This window comes from Lepidochelys olivacea, assembly GCF_965140295.1.
Source record: "Lepidochelys olivacea isolate rLepOli2 genome assembly, chromosome: 2".
In the NCBI taxonomy this organism is placed as follows: Eukaryota; Metazoa; Chordata; order Testudines; family Cheloniidae; genus Lepidochelys; species Lepidochelys olivacea.
Genome location: NC_140412.1, coordinates 92,196,602 through 92,215,996, shown reverse-complemented (window position 1 = coordinate 92,215,996; position 19,395 = coordinate 92,196,602). Strand labels below are relative to the sequence as shown.

Genomic DNA, 19,395 nt, shown 5'->3' with positions numbered 1-19,395 from the left:
TTCTCCTTGGATATTGGGTAAATACAAAATATTGGGGATAATTTACTGGTAAAAATGCTTGCTTTTAAAAACATAAATAAAACTAGTGTTAAGCCTTTGCCTTATACAAATATTGATTTAAAAAAATCACTATATTCCTACAGAAGAAAAATCTATTTCAGGTTTCAAAAATGTAGTCCTATATGGCAGATAATATTTACACAATGCAAACTTTGTGATAGTTTGCCTCAAAAATATTCCTTCACAGGAAGCCCTAAGTCCTTTAACCTGCAATTTTGTTGCTTACAGGTGATTTATGTGGGGCTCTTTATGGACACACAGGCTACCCGTGCACAAAGAATTACAGGACTGGGGTCTTGGATTATAGTTCTGCTCTGAAAAGTGGCAGTAGAAAAATGGCACCTTACTCAATAGATATACTCTGTGTGTTCAAAATCAAATCTCTTTGTTCAAAGACTAATTTTTACTGTACTATATTCCTGTTGGTACAGGAAAGCCAATACAAGTTCAGGAGAAGGAGCTGGAGCTTGTATTGGCTTTGCTGTAGCAATAGGAATATTCTATTTATTCTGATTTGTGCATCAACAGAATATATGTGAATGTATATATTGTTTAGGAACAAACTACAAAGATTCTTTTGTCCCCTTCAAGGTGTATTACAAGATGGTTGAGTTGCACTTCTATGGTACTTGGCATGCTCAATGTCCACTGCCTTTTGTGGAAGTTGAGGGTGCTCGAACCTTGCAGCATCAGGTCCTAAATGAGGGCCAAAGCTGTAACTGGAAGAACTAGTTTTCAGAACAAATGTTAGGTTACTGCAGCACAACAAACAGGAACTGAATAATGCTATTTCAAGTCACTTTCGAGTAAATCTGCACTTCATAGAAACTTGCAATGGACTGACCAGGAGAGGATCTCTCTAGTTTCCATTTTGCAGGACACAATTTATTTTGTCATTGACCTGAAGAAAAATACTTCAGCTTTAATGGCATCTTATTAAATCTTTTTGACTATTCACTTTATGTATAGAGGTCTAGCTATCGTTTAAAGGAAACCTAGAAATAAGATGTCGGTAACATTGGGGAAGTTCAGGGAAAAGTATTGGAAAAATAGATGCTTGGTACTGAAATTGATTTCTTGAGATTCCAAAATCCTAAATATCCATAATTAAACTGCGTCCAGAGTAAACAAAAAAACCCCTGTAGCTTGAACACCTAGGTCTCAGTGAGTCTAGTGGAAATGTAGTCAAAGCTGGTTCCTGAAGCTCCCTGGGGTTAATGCAGTTGGGAGGTGTGTTGGCACAGAGCTCAGCCAAGGAAGGAGGAAAACATTGCATAATACAAATAGCCTTTCCATCCACTTATATATGGAACAAGGTTGAGTGTCTCCAGCAGAAGTGATATCTAAGGTTTTCTGACATATGGGCCTTTTTAAGCCCTGCCTACAGTAGGACTTTTCCATACAATTTCCCACTGTTGCTACCATCAGTGGCCATGCTAGTATGGACAAGGTTCCAGCAGCTACTGGCACTTTAAACACAGCTCAGAGTAGGCATAAACAACATGCAGCTTAAAATGCTGGCAGTCTGCTGGACTGCTGGCAGTCCCTGTCCATACTGGTGCTCTTGCTGTGAGCATCAGTTGAGCTCCACTAGTAGTAGTTAGAGGGAAGTTTTAGGGGAAAAGTGCTGTTAGTATTTTAGTAATGTTAGGGTTTGGGGGAATGGGATCTGTGTAGATATCTTAAATGATTTTAAAATGAAAAACAAAATATAACTAAGGTGTCGGTCACAAATAATGACCTGGTGCCGGAAGAAGTGTCCTAGTGTTAACTTTTTGTTGGGAACAATCTAAGGGTGCAAATTTTAAGCAAGCAGTTTGTGTCTGTCTGACTGAGAGGTTTAAAATATTGGCCTTTACTGATGGATGAGTTTTAAACAAATAATTCTCCAAAAGCAGAGGCATCCTTTTTGTTCGTTTTGTTTTTTGTTTTGTTTTTTTTTTTTTTTAATTTTTTTTTTTTTTTTCACTTTTAGAGTGGTGAGTCCAGGATGATATCTCATTATCATTATACTACGTGGCCAGATTTTGGAGTCCCTGAGTCCCCAGCTTCATTTCTCAACTTCTTGTTTAAAGTCAGAGAATCTGGTTCGCTGAGTCCTGAACATGGACCTGCCATAATTCACTGTAGCGCAGGGATAGGACGCTCTGGCACATTTTCATTAGTAGACACCTGTCTTGTCCTGGTAAGTGTTTGTATGGTGGCTTTTGGTTTATATTTGAGCTTTTTGATGAGAACTCCTAGCAAATAAGATACCTGGAAATAAGCCACACATTTGTGAAGGTAAATGAAGACCCTGTGGAAGCTACTTAGTTTCTCTGACACTTATTCTGATGGCTTAAATAAATGTATGAAAATTTATATTTCTTTATATTTATAATGTGGGATGAGTAGAAATATAGACCTGTTTTCAGACTGGTGATCTTAAGGTGTCTTAGTCTTTATAAACCATATTTTCAGAGATTTGTAACTTTGCCCTTAGCTCTTCACTGTTACCTGAAACTTGTTGGATCAAAGTCTGTCTAGAAGTGGAATTTGCTTTCTAATTTTCAACACTTAAAGGAAAGAGCAATATAGATAGAAAAATGGTGCAATAGAATGAAGCTTGTTGGCTTTTTTGGTCCTTCTAGTATTCCTGTAACTTAAAAAAAAATTAAATTAAATCTGAAGTGTTTATATAAAGCTAACACTCTGAGAGAAAAGCCACTATAGCTATTCCAAAACATTGTCTGTATATCAGATTAATGTTCCTGATTCTTTAGGGGGGAAATTACTTTTAAAAGGACATAATCATTAGTTCAGTTACTGGACATATAGCATGTAATACATACTGCACTGTTTTTCACAGTGTGTTTATAATGGTATTAGCCAGTCCGTGTAAAGCCCCAAATTTGCAAATGGTTTAGTCCACTGTTTTTTTTTGCGCACATATTGTCCCATATTTCTGTTGAATGTGTCTGTCTTTTTAACTAAATACCAAGTTCTAGTACTCTGAACTACTATGCCCCAATCCTGCAACTTAAACACATTCATTTGTAAAGTTAGGCAAGTAGAAGTGTATTAAGACTCAGGGCTTTAATTGTTACTAGCATATTGGCTTTTGTGGATTTCAACTAATCTCCAGTTGTATTTTAACTTTTATCTTTGTGTTACATAAAAGTATTTAAATGATTTATTCTCTTGAGAGAAAAAAACTTAGAAATCTGTTTCAGATGTTATTTCTCATACAGTTATAACAGAAATGTGGTAAAAAGATGAATGTATATATTGTTCAGTAGAAATTTGTATAACTCAATACACCCCTAACCTGATATAACGCGGTCCTTGGGAGCCAAAAAATCTTACCGTGTTTATAGGTGAAACTGCGTTACATCAAACTTGCTTTGGCCTCGAGTATTTCCATTATTAATAGTCAGTTCCTGCCCCCTGACTGACCCCTCAGAACCCCCGACCCATCCAACACCCCACCCCCCTGCTCCTTGTCCCCTTACTGCCCCAATCCCTGTCCACACCCCCAGAACCTCCAAACCATCCAACCCTCCTTGTCCTCTGACCGCCCCCAGAGACCCTCTGTTCTTTATCCAACCCCTCGGCCCCAGCTCGGCACCCTTACTACGCCACTCAGAGCAGCGTGTCGGAGCCAGACATGCTGATGTGCTGATCCGCCGGACTGCACAGACCCCACCCCGAGTGCTGCTTTACCATGTTATATCGGGTTGCGTTATATCAGGGTAGAGGTGTATGTGTTTAAAATTTTCCTTATTTTTTGGTACTTTTAAAGAACAATTGTCCCACTTTCACAGATTGGTCAAAACTCTTCATATAATTAACCAGATTTTTTTTTAAACAGATGGAAAAAAAAGACCCTTCTTCTGTAGACATTAAGCAAGTATTATTGGATATGAGAAAATATCGCATGGGACTTATTCAGACACCTGACCAGCTAAGATTCTCGTATATGGCTATTATAGAAGGAGCAAAATTTATCATGGGGGATTCAACTATACAGGTAAATGTTTTTCGAATAAACTGAATCTACTGTAATAATCCAAATGTGCAGTGTTTATAAAATCAATGGGTGATTCGATTTGATGTTCTCTTAGCATTTCTGCATTGGTTAGGCAGATAAACTTCTCTCTTAATCAAGCATTGAAGTGTGTGTCTCAGCTAAACTTTTAATTCTGTGTTTTAGTACCCTGCTCTGTGATATATGGCAGGCATACTCTGTACTAACATAAGGAAGGTTAAATCCGTATCATCAGCTTTTTTAAAAACCAAAAGAAATGTCATGTTTCCAAGTGAAATTGAACAAGGGTCTTTTCTCCCTGAATTATCCATACTTTATCTGTTAATAAAATATTCTGCTGCTGAAGATTAAAGTTTGCTACCAGGTAACATTTTTTTTACTGTTTGATTAACCAGCGATAGTCAGTATAACCAGCTCGATGAGATTAATTGGGTTTATTTAATGCAGTTCAAAAAATTCAAGTTTTACAAGTCACTAGTTCTAGACTTTGTTTTCAGTGTGCTTTCCGGTAATAACACTTTAAAATAGCTTCGCCTTGTCAAGGAGACACAGAACTCTTTTTGTATGGTAGATCATGTTGTTTTTTTTCTTTTGCTGAAAAAACCACATACTGTAACCAAGTGTAAATTAACTTGACAAACCTACTCTGCTTTCAGAAATAGGATGGAGGAGTAGATAACTTAAAGCATGTTTATTACAGCTGTCTTGTCAAATGTTTCCATCCAATGCACATTTTGTGCTTGTGTGTAAATAAATTTTACACAACCACTAAAGACCAAATAGGTGCAAGGTACACACTTACGCTATGTAAGAACTAGGTGGTTGTATTCTGACACAGCCTTATGACCAGCATCATGACTATACTTAACTGTTTCCACCATTAATGATTTTAGCCCAAAGACACACTTAGAAGTAGCAGTCATTTACTGCAAGCTGCTTTTGGCAGAACTTGGAGTTCACTTCCTGAACATCTTGCTGCTTTGTATACCAAAGGCCATACCTCACATTTTTTGTTGAAATTTTAGTAATGTCACAGTCAAATTACTGAATAGTCTGAGATACTTTGTTTTTTAAACTGACATGAATTCTCCCTTTTTAGCATGTGCATTTCTTGAGGCCCTGAGGAATTTATGGACCATTGTATCAATTTCTCAGTATAAATTTTGGCAGCAATACATACTTTTTACAGTCTTCTTTTGAAATGATGTGTGAATTTTGGAGTAAGCTGTATGCAACTTTTGGAGACTTTTTGTGTAATTTTTTAAAAAATTTCAGAAGATTTATTCTCTATTGTCAGTCTCTAGCTTTCAAAATTTAGAATAACTATTGGATATTAACAGGTTTCAGAGTAGCAGCTGTGCTAGTCTCTCAGGTGCCACAAGTACTCCTTTTCTTTTTGTGGATACAGACTAACAAATTTAGTGATGGGTTGTCCTTCTTCAGGATAGGTTGTAGATCCTTGAAGATGCGTTGGAGAGGTTTTTAATTGGGGGCTGAAGGTGATGGCTAGTGGCATTCTGTTATTTTCTTTGTTGGCCCTATCCTGAAGAGTGACCCGTCACTCTCAGATCTTGGGAGACAGGCCAGACCTTGCTTACAGACAGCCCCCCAACCTGAAGCAAATACTCACCAGCAACCACACTACAAAAACACTAACCCAGGAACCTATCCTTGCAGCAAAGCATGTTGCCAGCTGTGTCCACATAGCTATTCAGGGGACACTGTCAGAGGCTCGTTCACCTGCACATCTACCAATGTAATATATGCCATCATGTGCCAGCAATGCCCCTCTGCCATGTACATTGGTCAAACTGGACAGTCTCTATGTAAAAGAATAAACGGACATAAATCAGACATCAAGAATTATAACCTTCAAAAACCAGTCGGAGAACACTTCAATCTCTCTGGTCACTCAATTACAGACCTAAAAGTGGCAATTCTTCAACAAAAAGACTTCAGAAGCAGACTCCAACGAGAGACTGCTGAATTGGAATTAATTTGCAAACTGGATACAATTAACTTAGGCTTGAATAGAGACTGGGAGTGGATGTGTCATTACACAAAGTAAAACTATTCCTCCTCCCCGCCCCTCCCCCCCACGCCCCCCACTCCTTTCCTCAGACATTCTTGTCAACTGCTGGAAATGTCTCACCTGGATTATCACTACAAAAGGTCTCTCCCCCCCCGCCCCCGCTCTCCTGTTGGTAATAGCTCACCTTACCTGATCATTCTTGTTAGTGTGTATGGTAACACCCATTGTTTCATGTTCTCTGTGTATATAAATCTCCCCACTGTATTTTCCACTGCATGCATCTGACGAAGTGAACTGTAGCTCACGAAAGCATATGCTCAGATAAATTTGTTAGTCTCTCAGGTGCCACAAGTCCTCCTTTTCTTTTTATTGGATATTGGTATTTTTTTAAATTATTCTTGGTTATCAGTTGTATACAACTTAACTCCTCCCACATTTTAGGAAAAATGGAAGTAAGACTTTTCGCAAGTGTACTATTCTTAACAAGTGTTGAACAAATACTGTTCTTAATTTTTTCTGTCAGTCTTGGAATGAACTGAATGTTCTAAGGGGAAAAAAGTAAAAAATTAAATGTTAAGAATGTCACATCCTTGACATGTCCCAATGTGATTTCAAAATATGCTGGTAAATAATTGATCCCATTGCATTTAAGAACTTCATGAGCTTTTGGGTAAACGAAGAGATCAGCTTTAATTTGAATTTTCCTTGCTGCTCTTCACAATTTATTTAAAAATGTTTGTTTAGCTTAACTATAGCCACGGGAGGAAATTGTTACTTGAGTTATTGTATGTGAGGGATTTAAGTTACTTGCACAACAGAGTAGAAATATGGACATCAATTTGGTCTTATTCAGATATACTTATCAAATGGTAAATTTGGATTTTCTTCTTCTGTTCCAGAAGAGCTTTTTAAAAATTGGAGTGCAGATGAGACCCAGTGTCCACTTGAATTGTTTTAATTGACAAATTTTATCCAGAACTTTTATTTAAAACACCCTTTCAATAGAGAAGCATGAAATGTGAGTGGATTTTTGGTGTCTTTTGAAAAAAGACAGATGGATTTTTCTGCTCTCGTTTGTTTAGAAGGATCTCTGGGTAGGCTTAAAAGTAACAGCACTGAATGTGTGCACAGGCCCTTTCCTCCTTCCAAGTTGTTTTCTCTTTATGCAGGCACCTGCTTGCTACCTGTCGGTTTAGTTACAGTTTCAGCTTTGATGTTGCTGTGGTAGGGCATGTTGCATCAACAGTGAAACTAGTTATTATTCAACTGAAAATGGAAGGGATTAGAGAACATTTCTCTAGCCCGATTAGCTATTATTTGTAACAGTACATGAAAAACCTCTAACATTTTAATGTAGACTGCCTTTCTGGGACCAGAAAGAAATAACTTAGCCTTACATGGCGCAGCTGCACTGATGAAGCCACACTGCTGTAAGTTCTCTCGTGTAGCTGCTCTAAGATGACAGGAGAGAGCTCTCCCATCCATTTCATTAATCCACCCCCAATAGGTGGCGGTAGCTATGCCGGCGAGAGAAGCTCTCCCGCTGACATAGCACTGTCCATCTCGACCTTTAAGTTGATGTAACTTCCGTTGCTGACGGGGTGGCACACCCCTAAGCAGTATATGTTATACCGACATAAGTGGGGGTGTAGACAGTCTTAGCGAAGGTTAAGACCAACTCCATTCCTCTTGTGTTAACTTCTCCTATTTTTGAGGTCTTATGCTCAGAACTTGTAATCATGAAGTCTCAGGGGCCTGCCCACGTAGATCTAATTAAACAGCTTACTGTGTAAGCATTCTTCCAGTAAATATGAGTATAGTGGAAGTTGCTCTCAACCTCTCTGTGTAGTTGCCTAACTCTTTTTCTGGAAAGCTTTAACATTTCTGTTTACAGCAGGCCTTTAAAATTCAGTAGGGAGAAACCCTTCGGCTAGAGAAGTGCTTTTTCCTCATCCCACGAAATTCCATGTAAGTTTGGCTGAAATATGAACTCTTCAATTCCCATTTCCCTTCTCTTGCTTGTGATCCTCAGGGAAACTGTGGCATGAACATCCGTAAAGAGATTGCTGATACCAACACAGCACATGCTGTACTGGAAGCTGCCAGAGCAGTGAGGAAGGGCAGGAGAGTTGGCACACGATCTCAGCATCCCATCTCCTTTCCACTCTCCTGCAGGTTCCACGCAGAGCAGGACCTTTTGGGTGGTGGGTTGAAGAGCCTGGGTGCCATACTCCCCATGACGATCTCCTGGATTTAGTACATGGTGCTAGCAGTCTGTTTGTTTCTCTGCTGGGATAACCGCCTCCTCCTGTTGCCTGCTAATGTAGTTAGTCCTGTAGCTCAAGTGGTAATGCTCTGCTGCAGTGCTGAAGGTTCAGGTTTCAAACCCTGCTGAAGATGTGTGATGTGGGTGGGTGAACTTTACTTAATGAAACTTATTTTTACCTCTTTTTTCCCCCCTTTAATCTGTTGGCACCTTCCTTGTCCCTGTCTTGCAATGTTGATAAAAGACCATACTATCACCTGTAACTGTTTTTTATTTAAATATATCCTATATTACCTGCATATCTCTTCAGGCCCACACAGTGTGAGCACTTTTTGAGGTTTTAGAAGTGGTGCTAGCATTTTCACGGAGTGGGGCAGTGGAGCAGGGAAGCATTTCCACCATGGTGTAGACGAATCCCATAAACTTCATTTTTGACATCCACAGTGTTCTCAAGCTGTGGTTTTTGGGAAGGAGGGGGAAATGGTTTTAATATAGGTTTCTAACCAGTGTCAGTCACTTATGTATCTCAATTTAGTAAAAGTTTGCTTGAATAATAATTTCACTCTTGGTGGATAAATTCTCCTTTTTCCAATGACAAGACTCCCTAGCAAACTTTGCATTTTGAGATCTATCTCCACAAATAAAACACGGGTAGCTAGGTAAACACTTGTTTAAATGAAATCTTAGGTTTCCTGGAGTCATTTAGGATCCTCTTTTGAGCTCATCAGGCAATAATCCATAGCAAGGTTACCAATACAAAGTTAATTTTCTCATCACTTCATAATCTGCAGGATTTCCTGTGAGAGGATGACGAATGCTGATCGCAATATGTAGTTTTTTAATAAGGACTCCCACTTCTGACACATCCGATACACACAAATAAAAGGTTTTGTTTTCTTGAGGGGAATCTAATCTGTCGACACAGGAGCAAGGCATACCGGTTCATTAAACACTGCTACAAGGAATTTAAAAAAAAAAAAAAGAGTATCCTTGTTTAAAACTATTGGAAATTCCAAAGGGACTGTGTAGTCACATGGACGTGTACAGCCATGTTTTCTTGTAGTTGTCAGGTCATTTTGGACATTTTATCCAGTTCTCTGGATTTTACACAGGTTTATGACCAAGGTGGCTGATTACAAAAGCTTTGGATTTACATGGAGTTGTAGAGCAGCAAAGCTCATATAAGAGACTGTTTTGATTTTAAAAAAAAAGAAAAGGAAAAAAAAACAAAACACATTTCACATCTGATGTCTAGTAATCTTTTGTGAAGGGCTCTTGCCAATATTTTGTCTCCTGCAAACAGTAAAGAGATCTAGTTACACCACTGTCACTTGTAATACTTTTTCTTGAATAATAATTTAGCATTTTTTAATTGTTGTGGTATTGTGTCTTGCTCTTAACCATATTGGCTTCTCTGTAATACCTATCTGTTTGATCAGATCCACTTTTAGAGATTTTTTGCAGGTATTCTGTCATGCCCAAGAGCCTTACCTCTTCTATTGCCATGAGTTCGCAGCCTTAACTTTGACTTGCAAATTTTTGTTAATCCTGGACAAATTTCTTTGCTCTTTACTTGACCTTCAAGTTGTTTTCTAACAACCGAATTTCCCTCAAATGAGTCTAGGTTTTAGTGTTACCTGAAGCTAAGACTGATGGGTGTACTTTGTTCTCTATTCAGTGTAAATAAGGGTATCGCGGTGTTGCTTACTACTTTATCTAGAAATTAGTTTTTATATACTTTGAATAAACAAGAATGATCATATAAATAAAAATGTAAATTAAAAAGATATAACTTTCACGATGTTGAGAAATGTTGTTCAAAAACGTGTTCTCATTCATTCAGAAACGGTGGAAGGAACTTTCTAAGGAGGACCAAGCACCAAGTTCTGAGCAGTCCCCTCCACACCCAACCAGAGTAAATACAGAGAAGTACAATGGGAATAGTGTTGGCTTAGAAAAACAGGAGCAAATTGGGGAGAAAATAAATACTGAACTGTCCACTAAAGTGCAGGATATCATGGATGGAAGCATTGAAAGGTAAGAAACATGGAAAGTGCCTTGGGGGTGTAGTTTTTTGTTTTTTTTTAAATCCTCTTATCCTGGAGTAGGGTTGCCAATGGTCTAATCACACAAACCCAAACACCCTTGCCCTGTCCCGCCCCTTCTCTGAGGCCCTGCCCCACTCACTTCATCCCCCCCTTCCTCTGTGGCTTGCTGTCCCCCACCTCATTCACTTTCACTGAGCTGGGACAAGGGGTTGGGGTACAGGCTCTGGGCTGGGGCCGAGGGGTTCGGAGTGTGAGAGAGGCTCTGTGGTGGAGGAGGGGGTGCAGGATCTGGGAGGGCGTTTGGATTCTGGAGGGGCATCCGGTCTGGCGCAAGGGATTGGGGTGTGGAAGGTGGCTTGGGGTGCTGGCTCCATGGGGGGGAGGGGCTCAGGGGGTGATGGGTGCAGGCTCCAGCTCCCAGGCAGTGCTTATCTCTGGTGGCTCCTAGTCAGCGGCACTGTGGGGCTAAGGCAGGCTGCCTGCCTGCCCTGGCCCCACGCTGCTCCTGGAAGCAGCTGACATGTCCCTTGCGGGGGCGGGGGTGAAGAGGGCTCTGCACACACAGCCCCCATTTGCAGGCACCGCCCCTGCAGTTCCCATTGGCTGCAATTCCCATTGGCTAGCTTGGGGCGGGGACAGTGCACAGAGACCCCCTGTTTCCTCAAGGGCCACAGGGACATGTTACCACTTTGGGGACTGGCACAAAGCCAGGGCAAACAGGGAGGCTGCCTTAGCCCCACAACGCTGCTGGACATTTAGCAGCCTAAAATCTCCCAATTTTTGGCTTCAGTAGCCTCTGGGAGATAGAGCCCGATTCCGGGAGACTTCCAGCGAAACTGGGAGGGTTGGCAACCCTATCCTGGAGAAATTCTAATCCCAGATAATTTGTCCCTTGAGTGGGGGCAAGGATGGGGTGTGTTCCCTAGATGGTCTTAGACATGGCTGAATAAAATCTTTGATACCACTTTAGTTATTCCCTGTTCAGTACTTTTAAATAAGTAAGCTTTTAGAAGAAAAGAGAAAATAACAAAATGGCTGGGAACAGAAAGGCTTACAGCACAAGGTTTCAAGTGTCATTCTGCACACACTCCGGAAGAACAGCTTAAAGGACTGAACTACCCCTTCCATCTCATTGAGTTGCTAACTTTGGAGCTTTCTGTTCATTAAGACTTCAGACTTTCAGATTAAAAAGGCTAAGGCCTGGTCTCGACTTGAAACTTAAGTCGACATAGCCACATTGCTCTGGGCTGTGAAAAATTTCACACTCTGTGAAGTAGTTAGGTCAACTTAACCCATGCTATAGATGCAGCTGGGTAACCACTGACCTAGCTACCACCTCTCGGGGGTAGATTTCCTATGGCAATGAGAAAAAACCCTTCTGTCACTGTAGTAAGGGTTTAGTGTAGACCTGAGAGGCAGCATCTAGGTTGATGGAAGGTTAACATAACTACTTCATACAGGATGTGAAACTTTTCACAGCCTTCAGTGATGTAGCTAGATTGACCTGAGTTTTAGGTGTAGCTGAGGCTTAAGTGTCTATGGTAAGGCGCTACAGCAGCATAGTTGTAGCACTGTAGGTGTGCGCTTGTAGCAATATACAAACGACAGACTTCTGCCAGAAGAGCAGTATTGGCCATGGGTGTGAAAATGTGATCCCTAACCAATGTGTCTGTACTGGCAGAAGGTTCTAGTGTACTAGCAAAATGGCATTTATATAAGGATAGCTTGTTTCATTCATTTATGGGGACGGTTTTACTAGGCCAATACAAACGTCAGTTTTGCCATAGGGTTGCCAGTTTTGGTTGGATGTATTCCTGGAGGTTTCATCCCATGATGTGATCTTTAACGAAAGATGAATTTTTAATTCTTGGAGATTCCAGGACAATCCTGCAGGCTGGCAACCCCATTTTGTCAGTATAGCTGCATCCACAGCAGGAGTGCTTTTGCTGGTACAGTAGTGATAAAAGTGCTCCAAGTGTAGATGTGGCCTTAGATACACACTTACACACCAACTGAGCAATTACTACAATCACATGCACAAATCAGGTGACTGCTTAGCTTGTAAAGGGCAGAAATAGTAATGGTCCTACAAGTACGTGGTATCAGTTTTTTTACCACAGAGGTAAATGCAATGCTAACTTCTCTAAATAGAAGTTTATGGTGTGAGTTTCAGAAGTTGTGCACACGAATAGGCTCAACTGTAGTCGGTGGGAGCTGTTAGTGCTCAATACCTTTGCAAACTGGACTACACAAGGGCCATATTTTATCCTCCATCTTTGTACCAACTTCCCATTGCTCTCAGTAGGAGGTTTGCTGTGGTTTGAAGGCACAAGTAGCCTGTGGGTGTGTTTTCACTGTAGCCTTGTTAACTCAGGTGATCAAAATCTGAGGCTGAGCACCTGGGTTAGCTTGCTTCTGGTGTGAGTGGCCACAGAAGAAAGTCTTACTTGAGTTACTGTGTCCTCACCGATTCTGCACTCACCACTGTGCATTGCTAAGACCTTTGGGATCATGTCCCAGGGTTCTTTCTGTTGCAGTAAACTGAGTTGCTCTGATCTTTCCCAGTGAGTTGTGGGAGAACTTGTTTGTCCTTTTGGGTATCGGGGGAATTGTGGCAAGACACTGGAGGCATCAAGTGATTTAGCCTGTGTCCTCACTGGGAAGTGTGTGGGTTATCAGTCTGATGGAAAGTATCATGCTGGTTTTAGCCTGAAGCTTCAGATGTGCCTGCCAGCCCAGACTGAAAGTACCACTAAACCGGGGGTGGGCAAACTTTTTGGCCCAAGGGCCACATCGGGGAATAGGAATTGTATGGCGGACCATAAATGGTCACAAAGTTGGGGTTGGGGACAGGATGCAGGCTCTGGGGTGGGGCTGGGTATGAGAGGTTTGGGGTGCAGGATGGTGCTCTGGGCTGGGATCGAGGGGTTTGGAGAGCAGGAGGAGGATCAGGGCTGGGGCATGGGGAGAGGCCCGGGAGTGCAGGCTCCGAGCAGCGATTACCTCGAGGCTCCCAGAAGCATTGGTATGTCCCTTCTCTGGCTCCTATGTGGAGGTGCAGCCAGGCAGCTCTGCACGCTGTCCTATCCGCAAGCACCGCCCCTGCAGCTCCCGTTGGAGTGCGTAGGAGCCAGAGTGGAGAAGCCGCGTGGTGCGGGGCTGAGCTGCATGGTGCGACCCTGACCCAGCACCCCGGCTGGAGTGCCGGAGTGGGGCCGAGCTGCGTGGTGCGACCCCAACCCAGCGCCCTGGCCAGAGCGGGGCTGAGCCGTGTGGTGAGGCCCCGGACCCAGTGCGCTGGCCGGAGCAGGGGCTGGCTTAAAATGGCTCGCAGGCTGTACTTTGCCTACCCCTGCACTAAACTCATGAGAGGGTTTTGTGTGTGTGGTAGGAGGGTTGCAGGCAACAACCAAGAAAGAGCCTGAGTTATCTCTTCAGTGAAGATGCTCTCAATGTGTGCTTTTTTGGTATACTCTATATATTATATATTAATATAGAAAATACATATACAGTAGGCAAGAGGGAGCAGCATTAAGGTTGCAACTCGTGTTTCCTAAGTTCTTGATGTTTGACTTGGCAACCTTAATGTTAAAACAGCATGGGTATTTAATTAAACTGTTCAGGTAATTAGAGTAGCACAAAGACCATTCTCATCAACATTCCCTCCTTCATTGTTTTAGTCATAAACAGCACAGATTGGTTAACTGTTCTGTGTGTTGGGTTGGATTGCGGGGTTTTTTCCTAATATCTCTTGAGGAATTACTTCTGTTCTACAATTTAGTTTTTTCTCTTTTAGTACGGTTCGGAAACGGCTACGAGAGGATAGAAAAGCTCACACAGCCCAGAAGGTGCACCAGATGAAACAGAAGCTAAGTGAGACCGAAAGAAAAAGAAAAAGGTGGTTATATTGGAAACCTATTCTCACTAAGATTGGGTTTGGTACAGTCATTTTAGCTGGAGCTTATTCTTGCTGGAAACTGTATTTTCAAGAACATTCCTTGTAAGTAAACACTTATTTGCACTGTGAGCCTGTCTACGGTAGCAACTAATCTTGCTGCAAGTCAATCACTAGGGAGTTTGACTTTCAGCAGCAAACTCCTTACACCTAAAATTGGTGCAGGTTAGACACAAATTAGATAAGTGGTGTAAACTTATCACAGTCAGCATCTCAGGACTTTCACAGCAGGTACTTCTGAAACCAAACAGCAGACTGCTACCCAGAATAAAGTTGTTCATTTGTTAAATAAACAGGTACAAACTTTGTGTAACTGTATTTATATACTTTTAAAAATGGTATTCCACTGAATCTAGTAGATGGACCCTGAGCCATGAAGATTTAACGATCGAGGCTGTCTGGGTTTTAATTTACATGCCTGACATAAGCAATAAACAGCGTGGTATCATTTACATTATTAATGCAAAGAAGTTATCCTTATATGTGTGTAATGTACTATTGACATAGGCATCAACATTTTATATTCTTATGACCCAGGATAAATATATTTTATAACTGCATATTTAATCTTACTTTTTGTAGCGAACTGTACTTTTAAAAGCTTAGTTTGTACAAATTTATTTGACCAAAACAAAAAAATTTGATTTTGGAACTAAATGTAAAGCATAATTTGTGCACAGTGCATCCATTCCCCACATTTCAAGATTTTGAGACTTTGGATATGAGCAGCTAAGGTTCTGATGAAGCACTTTTCAGTTTCTCCTCTGTACACTGCATTCCTTTTATTTATTTATTTTTTGTTTTTGCAGTTATTTAAAAAAGCTTGAAATTGCTTATGGGTTTTTTTTAATAAAGCTATTTGCTAGCCCTAGACTTAGAGGCAAATTGTTAAACTGATTCATGGAAGCTGTATTCAGACTTCAGCTACTGTCTGACGCTCTAGTTTTGTTAAAAGTTCTGACATTTCATTAAATATGTAATGTGATACTTTGTGTCTCATCTTACTGATTTTTTTTGAGTTTTATTCCATGTAATGATAAAAATCTGTCACCTATCAATAATGGCACACTGAAGGTAACTTAAAACTGGTTTAACTTTGTGAAAAACTTGTTTCAAATGTAATTGAAAGTATTAGCTACAGAATATAGATGAATATTATCAGTTATTTGATAAGATGTTAACTGTGACCTAGTCTTAATCAAGGATGCCCGATCTATGTAAGTTGCCTAGCACCATAATAAACACAATAGTTAACCACTTCATGAGGAATAGCAGATGAAGGAAGTACTTCTTTACCTTCAGATCACTTTGAGATGGATCATAAACTTCGCACTATTTGTACAAAAAAGTGTATCTAAAATAGCTCTTTTCCCAGCTCCATTGTTAACTTCCTTCCCATTGTATAGGTTCCTTTATGCAGCTGTCAAACTCATTCTCCTCCAAGGAAGAAGGCCGTGTGGCCTAGTGGATAGAGCACTGGATAAGCAATCAGGAGACTTGAGTTCTATTCATGGCTCTGCCACTGGTCTTCTGAGTGACCTTGAACAAATCACCCTACCTCTCTGCCTCAGTTTCCAAATGTGTAAAATGGGGATAATGATGTGATCTCCTTAATAAAACATTTTGAAAGGTCTCCAGCCACCTGCAGGCTCAGTAGCAGGGGGTTAAACATGGGACTGAAACTGAGTTGCTATTTCATTGCACTGCAGTTAGATGACTGAACAACATACACTTTTGAGGAGTGTCTCACAGAAGTGCAATAGATTTACACAGGTAACTCCAGGTAGTGTGAATAGTGAATTCCCCTGGTGTTAGTAGAATAATGAGACTTCAGATGGTGGAGTCTTACAGTGTTTAGAGCTGGGTTTCTTTAAGACTGCCATTAAAACAAGATTGCAACTGGTACTGGAGCCATGGCAGAGCCAAGATTTAGTAATTGCTTTGGCACATATAGTAAATTTTGGTTACTTGTTGTAAGTAGGTATTTTAAGGATAATACAACCAAGTTCAGGAATGCTAAATTCAAGACCTTAAGCAATCTGGGGAGAGTGAAGATTTTGTGTTTAGGAAGGTCTTGTCCCAACAAATATCTTTTTTTTTTTTTTTTTTTAAACCTTCAGCTGTTCTAACTCTAATCAACCCCTAGCCTAAAGCAAGTGCATTAGTCTTTCCATCATATATCTTACTTCTCAATCTGCCCATATTTCTTTCAATTAAAACTTTTAAGTGTTGTAAAGTGTCTTACAAACGACTGGGTTTCGTTTATGGGAAAATGTATGTAGTGCTATGAAGTACTATTATAAAAGTAAATAAGATCTCCATATCTTAAAGTGCTTAAAGGAAAACAGTTAAGAAAAAAACATCTCGAAGATAGATAATATCCCATTCTCTGAAATTGCAAGTCTCCATTTATCTCCTGACTCAGCAGCAGGATTTTTCCAAGCCTTTTCTGCTTTCCTCTGATGACAAGCTCTAAATGCATCTTTGAAGACCTTAATTTGAATTTTTACCTGACTCCATCTCAACTTTGTCTCCTACATTGCCCAGACCCCAAGAAGACTTGCTTGGGAATGTTCATGTGTGCTCACATTCTGTTCACTCCTTTCCACACCACAAAGTAGCATTTGTAAATGTATTTGGTAATTCATGGATAAGCTGTGTTTGGTTGGTTTGGCTGCATCATTAACAACCAAGCTGTAACAATTTTTAAGGATCACACCAGTGACAGGCAAAAATATTTTAAACTACGATCTGCTGCAGTATGAGGTTGGGAAAGAAGCTTAGAATGAAGCCTTTTATCACATTCCAGGAAGGAACTTTGTGTAAAATCCTAGTTCCATTTAAAATAATGGCAAAATACCCACTGACTTTTTAGTGGAGTCAGGATTTCCTCTTTTGTCTTTAGTTCATAGCACTTTACAGGAAGGTGTGCAAAATCTAGGCTGTGCATACTTTGTTGTTTCTATGGCAGTTAAGTCACGAGCACATGAGACAACCGTCTTTACTTCTGAAATATTAAATCCTGATTGGGGCACTAGTTCTGAAATGCTGTTGAGCTTCTGATTCAAATCTTGACTGTGATCCTTTTTCCCCTGCATGTATTGTTTCCCAGAATAATTACAGATAATTGGAGCATAGTAGAACTTATTTTTTTAATTAGGTTACTTTAAAGCTGACATTCAGATGATTAGCTTCATATAAATCTCGTTCGCCTTTTAACGAGTAATCACTAATGTACATGTGAATCTCAGTTATAAGTAGCACATTCTATTTTATAAGGATTGGAATAAGTTCTTACGGTTTTCTATTCAATTATATTTTTCTGGCAGGGGAAAATCTGTTGTTTGCAATGGCACCACTTACTGTGTTGAGTGCCCCTCCATCTTTTAAATATTTTCCCCTTTACTTGTTGAGCAGGAGTTATCCAATAGCAATAATTAAATACAGTCTAAAGTAAAGATTTGGAGAAATTACACGTGCATTTTAGGGAAATTTAATTTGCAAATGAAACTTACTTTAACTTAATTAAACCTTTGGAACATTACATGTTCCATTTCATAAACGGATGTATTTTTATTTTAACACTGTATTTTAAAAATAAACAGTATAGTGCAAATGGACATTATAAAAAAAGGCAAGTGTGTGTGATGGGGGTGGGTATGAAAAAGACTACATCGTCTCAAAGTATAAAAGAGGCCAATAAAATTATTTAGTGTACCTCTTCATTTATTAGACTTAAACGTCAGATTTTTGGATGACTACACAAGAAACTTATGTAAATTGATTGAGAGAACTCATGGGGAAAATTGTCATTGTGGACAAGTGATTTAAACTACAGGGTGGAATTTGGCAAAGTTTATAATTGTGTGATAGTCTTCCTGCCTTTTAAAGCTGTTTTTTCATTGGCTTCAGCTCAATCTCACTCTTGTGTACTGAAAATAAATGTGTTCAAAATATTTCATCTGTCTTGAGTCTTTATTTGCATTAAAAGGCCTGATATGTGGAAAAATAAACCTTTTTAAAGATGCTGTCAATTAAGTTTAAGAAAAGATTACTGTGCTCTGGAAGAAATCAGTGTGGGTTTATGAATGTTGGTTCTTTTAATTTGTTTCTCGTCATATAGGCTTTGCTTTATTAAAAACGTTATAATTTTGGAATTCCCTCATTGGGACAAGTGAATTTAGACTTGGAATGTCATTTTGCTTTGAACTATGCCTTATAAAACAGGACTGGCATTCAGATTTCAAAGAGCAGTTATTAGGTCCTTGTCCAGCAAAATACTCAGTCCCACTGTAGTCAATGGGACTACTCACATGCTTAAAGTTGGGCATGGGCTTTTGTGACCTGCTGGACTGGGGATCTCCAGCGTGCATTTGCCTTATCTATAGTATCTCTTCTGAAAAAGATTTGGCATTTCAAACAGTTTTACTACTGACAGTAATGGAGTAATTTAGTCTGAGAAACAAATGTGAAAAATTGGAACAAATTATCAGTTTGGGGGTTTGCCTTATAATTATAGTGACTTCCAAGCCCTTAGTCTATTGATTTTTAGTCTTTACTGAATCGGTGACTTTGTTTTGCGTTGTATGTCGTAGGCCGAGACTGACTGACATCTAAACCTCCAAGACTTGTGAATATTCTACATCTATAAATTGCAAACTATTGACATGCAAGGCAAGATATGAACCCCTCTCCGGGAACAAAAGTGAGGTCTGATAAATACCAAGAAGGCCTCATAATTATCTGTTTACAACGTAAACTACATCCAGGGGATGAAGAACACCACCAGCATGCTACTTTGCGAAACAAAATAACTTGCTGTCTTTTGTGGTTTTTATAATGCCTGTATTAACTGTAGAAAGATGTAAAAGAAATAAACTAGAAAATACTTTGTACTGCCATTTTTATTGTATTTTTATATGTTTTTGGCAGCATTAAATATTTTTTTAAATTGACAACATACTGTTGTGTGCGCATTATGTTAGGGAAAACCTATTAAACAGTATT

At 39.8% G+C, this 19,395-nt stretch overlaps 1 protein-coding gene across 2 annotated transcripts in view; it reads left to right on the top strand.

The window, feature by feature from the left end:
• The window catches only part of PTPN2 (protein tyrosine phosphatase non-receptor type 2), a 57,489-nt gene extending 38,241 nt beyond the window's left edge, over window positions 1–19,248 (top strand). The window contains exons 6-10 of one of the 2 annotated variants that reach the window (XM_084620874.1): window positions 2,036–2,245; window positions 3,911–4,069; window positions 10,229–10,422; window positions 14,230–14,331; window positions 18,984–19,248. In XM_084620874.1, the coding sequence (XP_084477000.1) occupies window positions 2,036–2,245; window positions 3,911–4,069; window positions 10,229–10,422; window positions 14,230–14,331; window positions 18,984–19,005 (687 nt within the window). In that variant the 3' untranslated portion in view covers window positions 19,006–19,248. Of the gene's footprint in view, window positions 1–2,035; window positions 2,246–3,910; window positions 4,070–10,228; window positions 10,423–14,229; window positions 15,374–18,983 lie in introns of those variants that run through there. The other variant, XM_084620873.1, reaches the window with a different exon arrangement.
• Window positions 19,249–19,395: the final 147 nt, after the last annotated feature.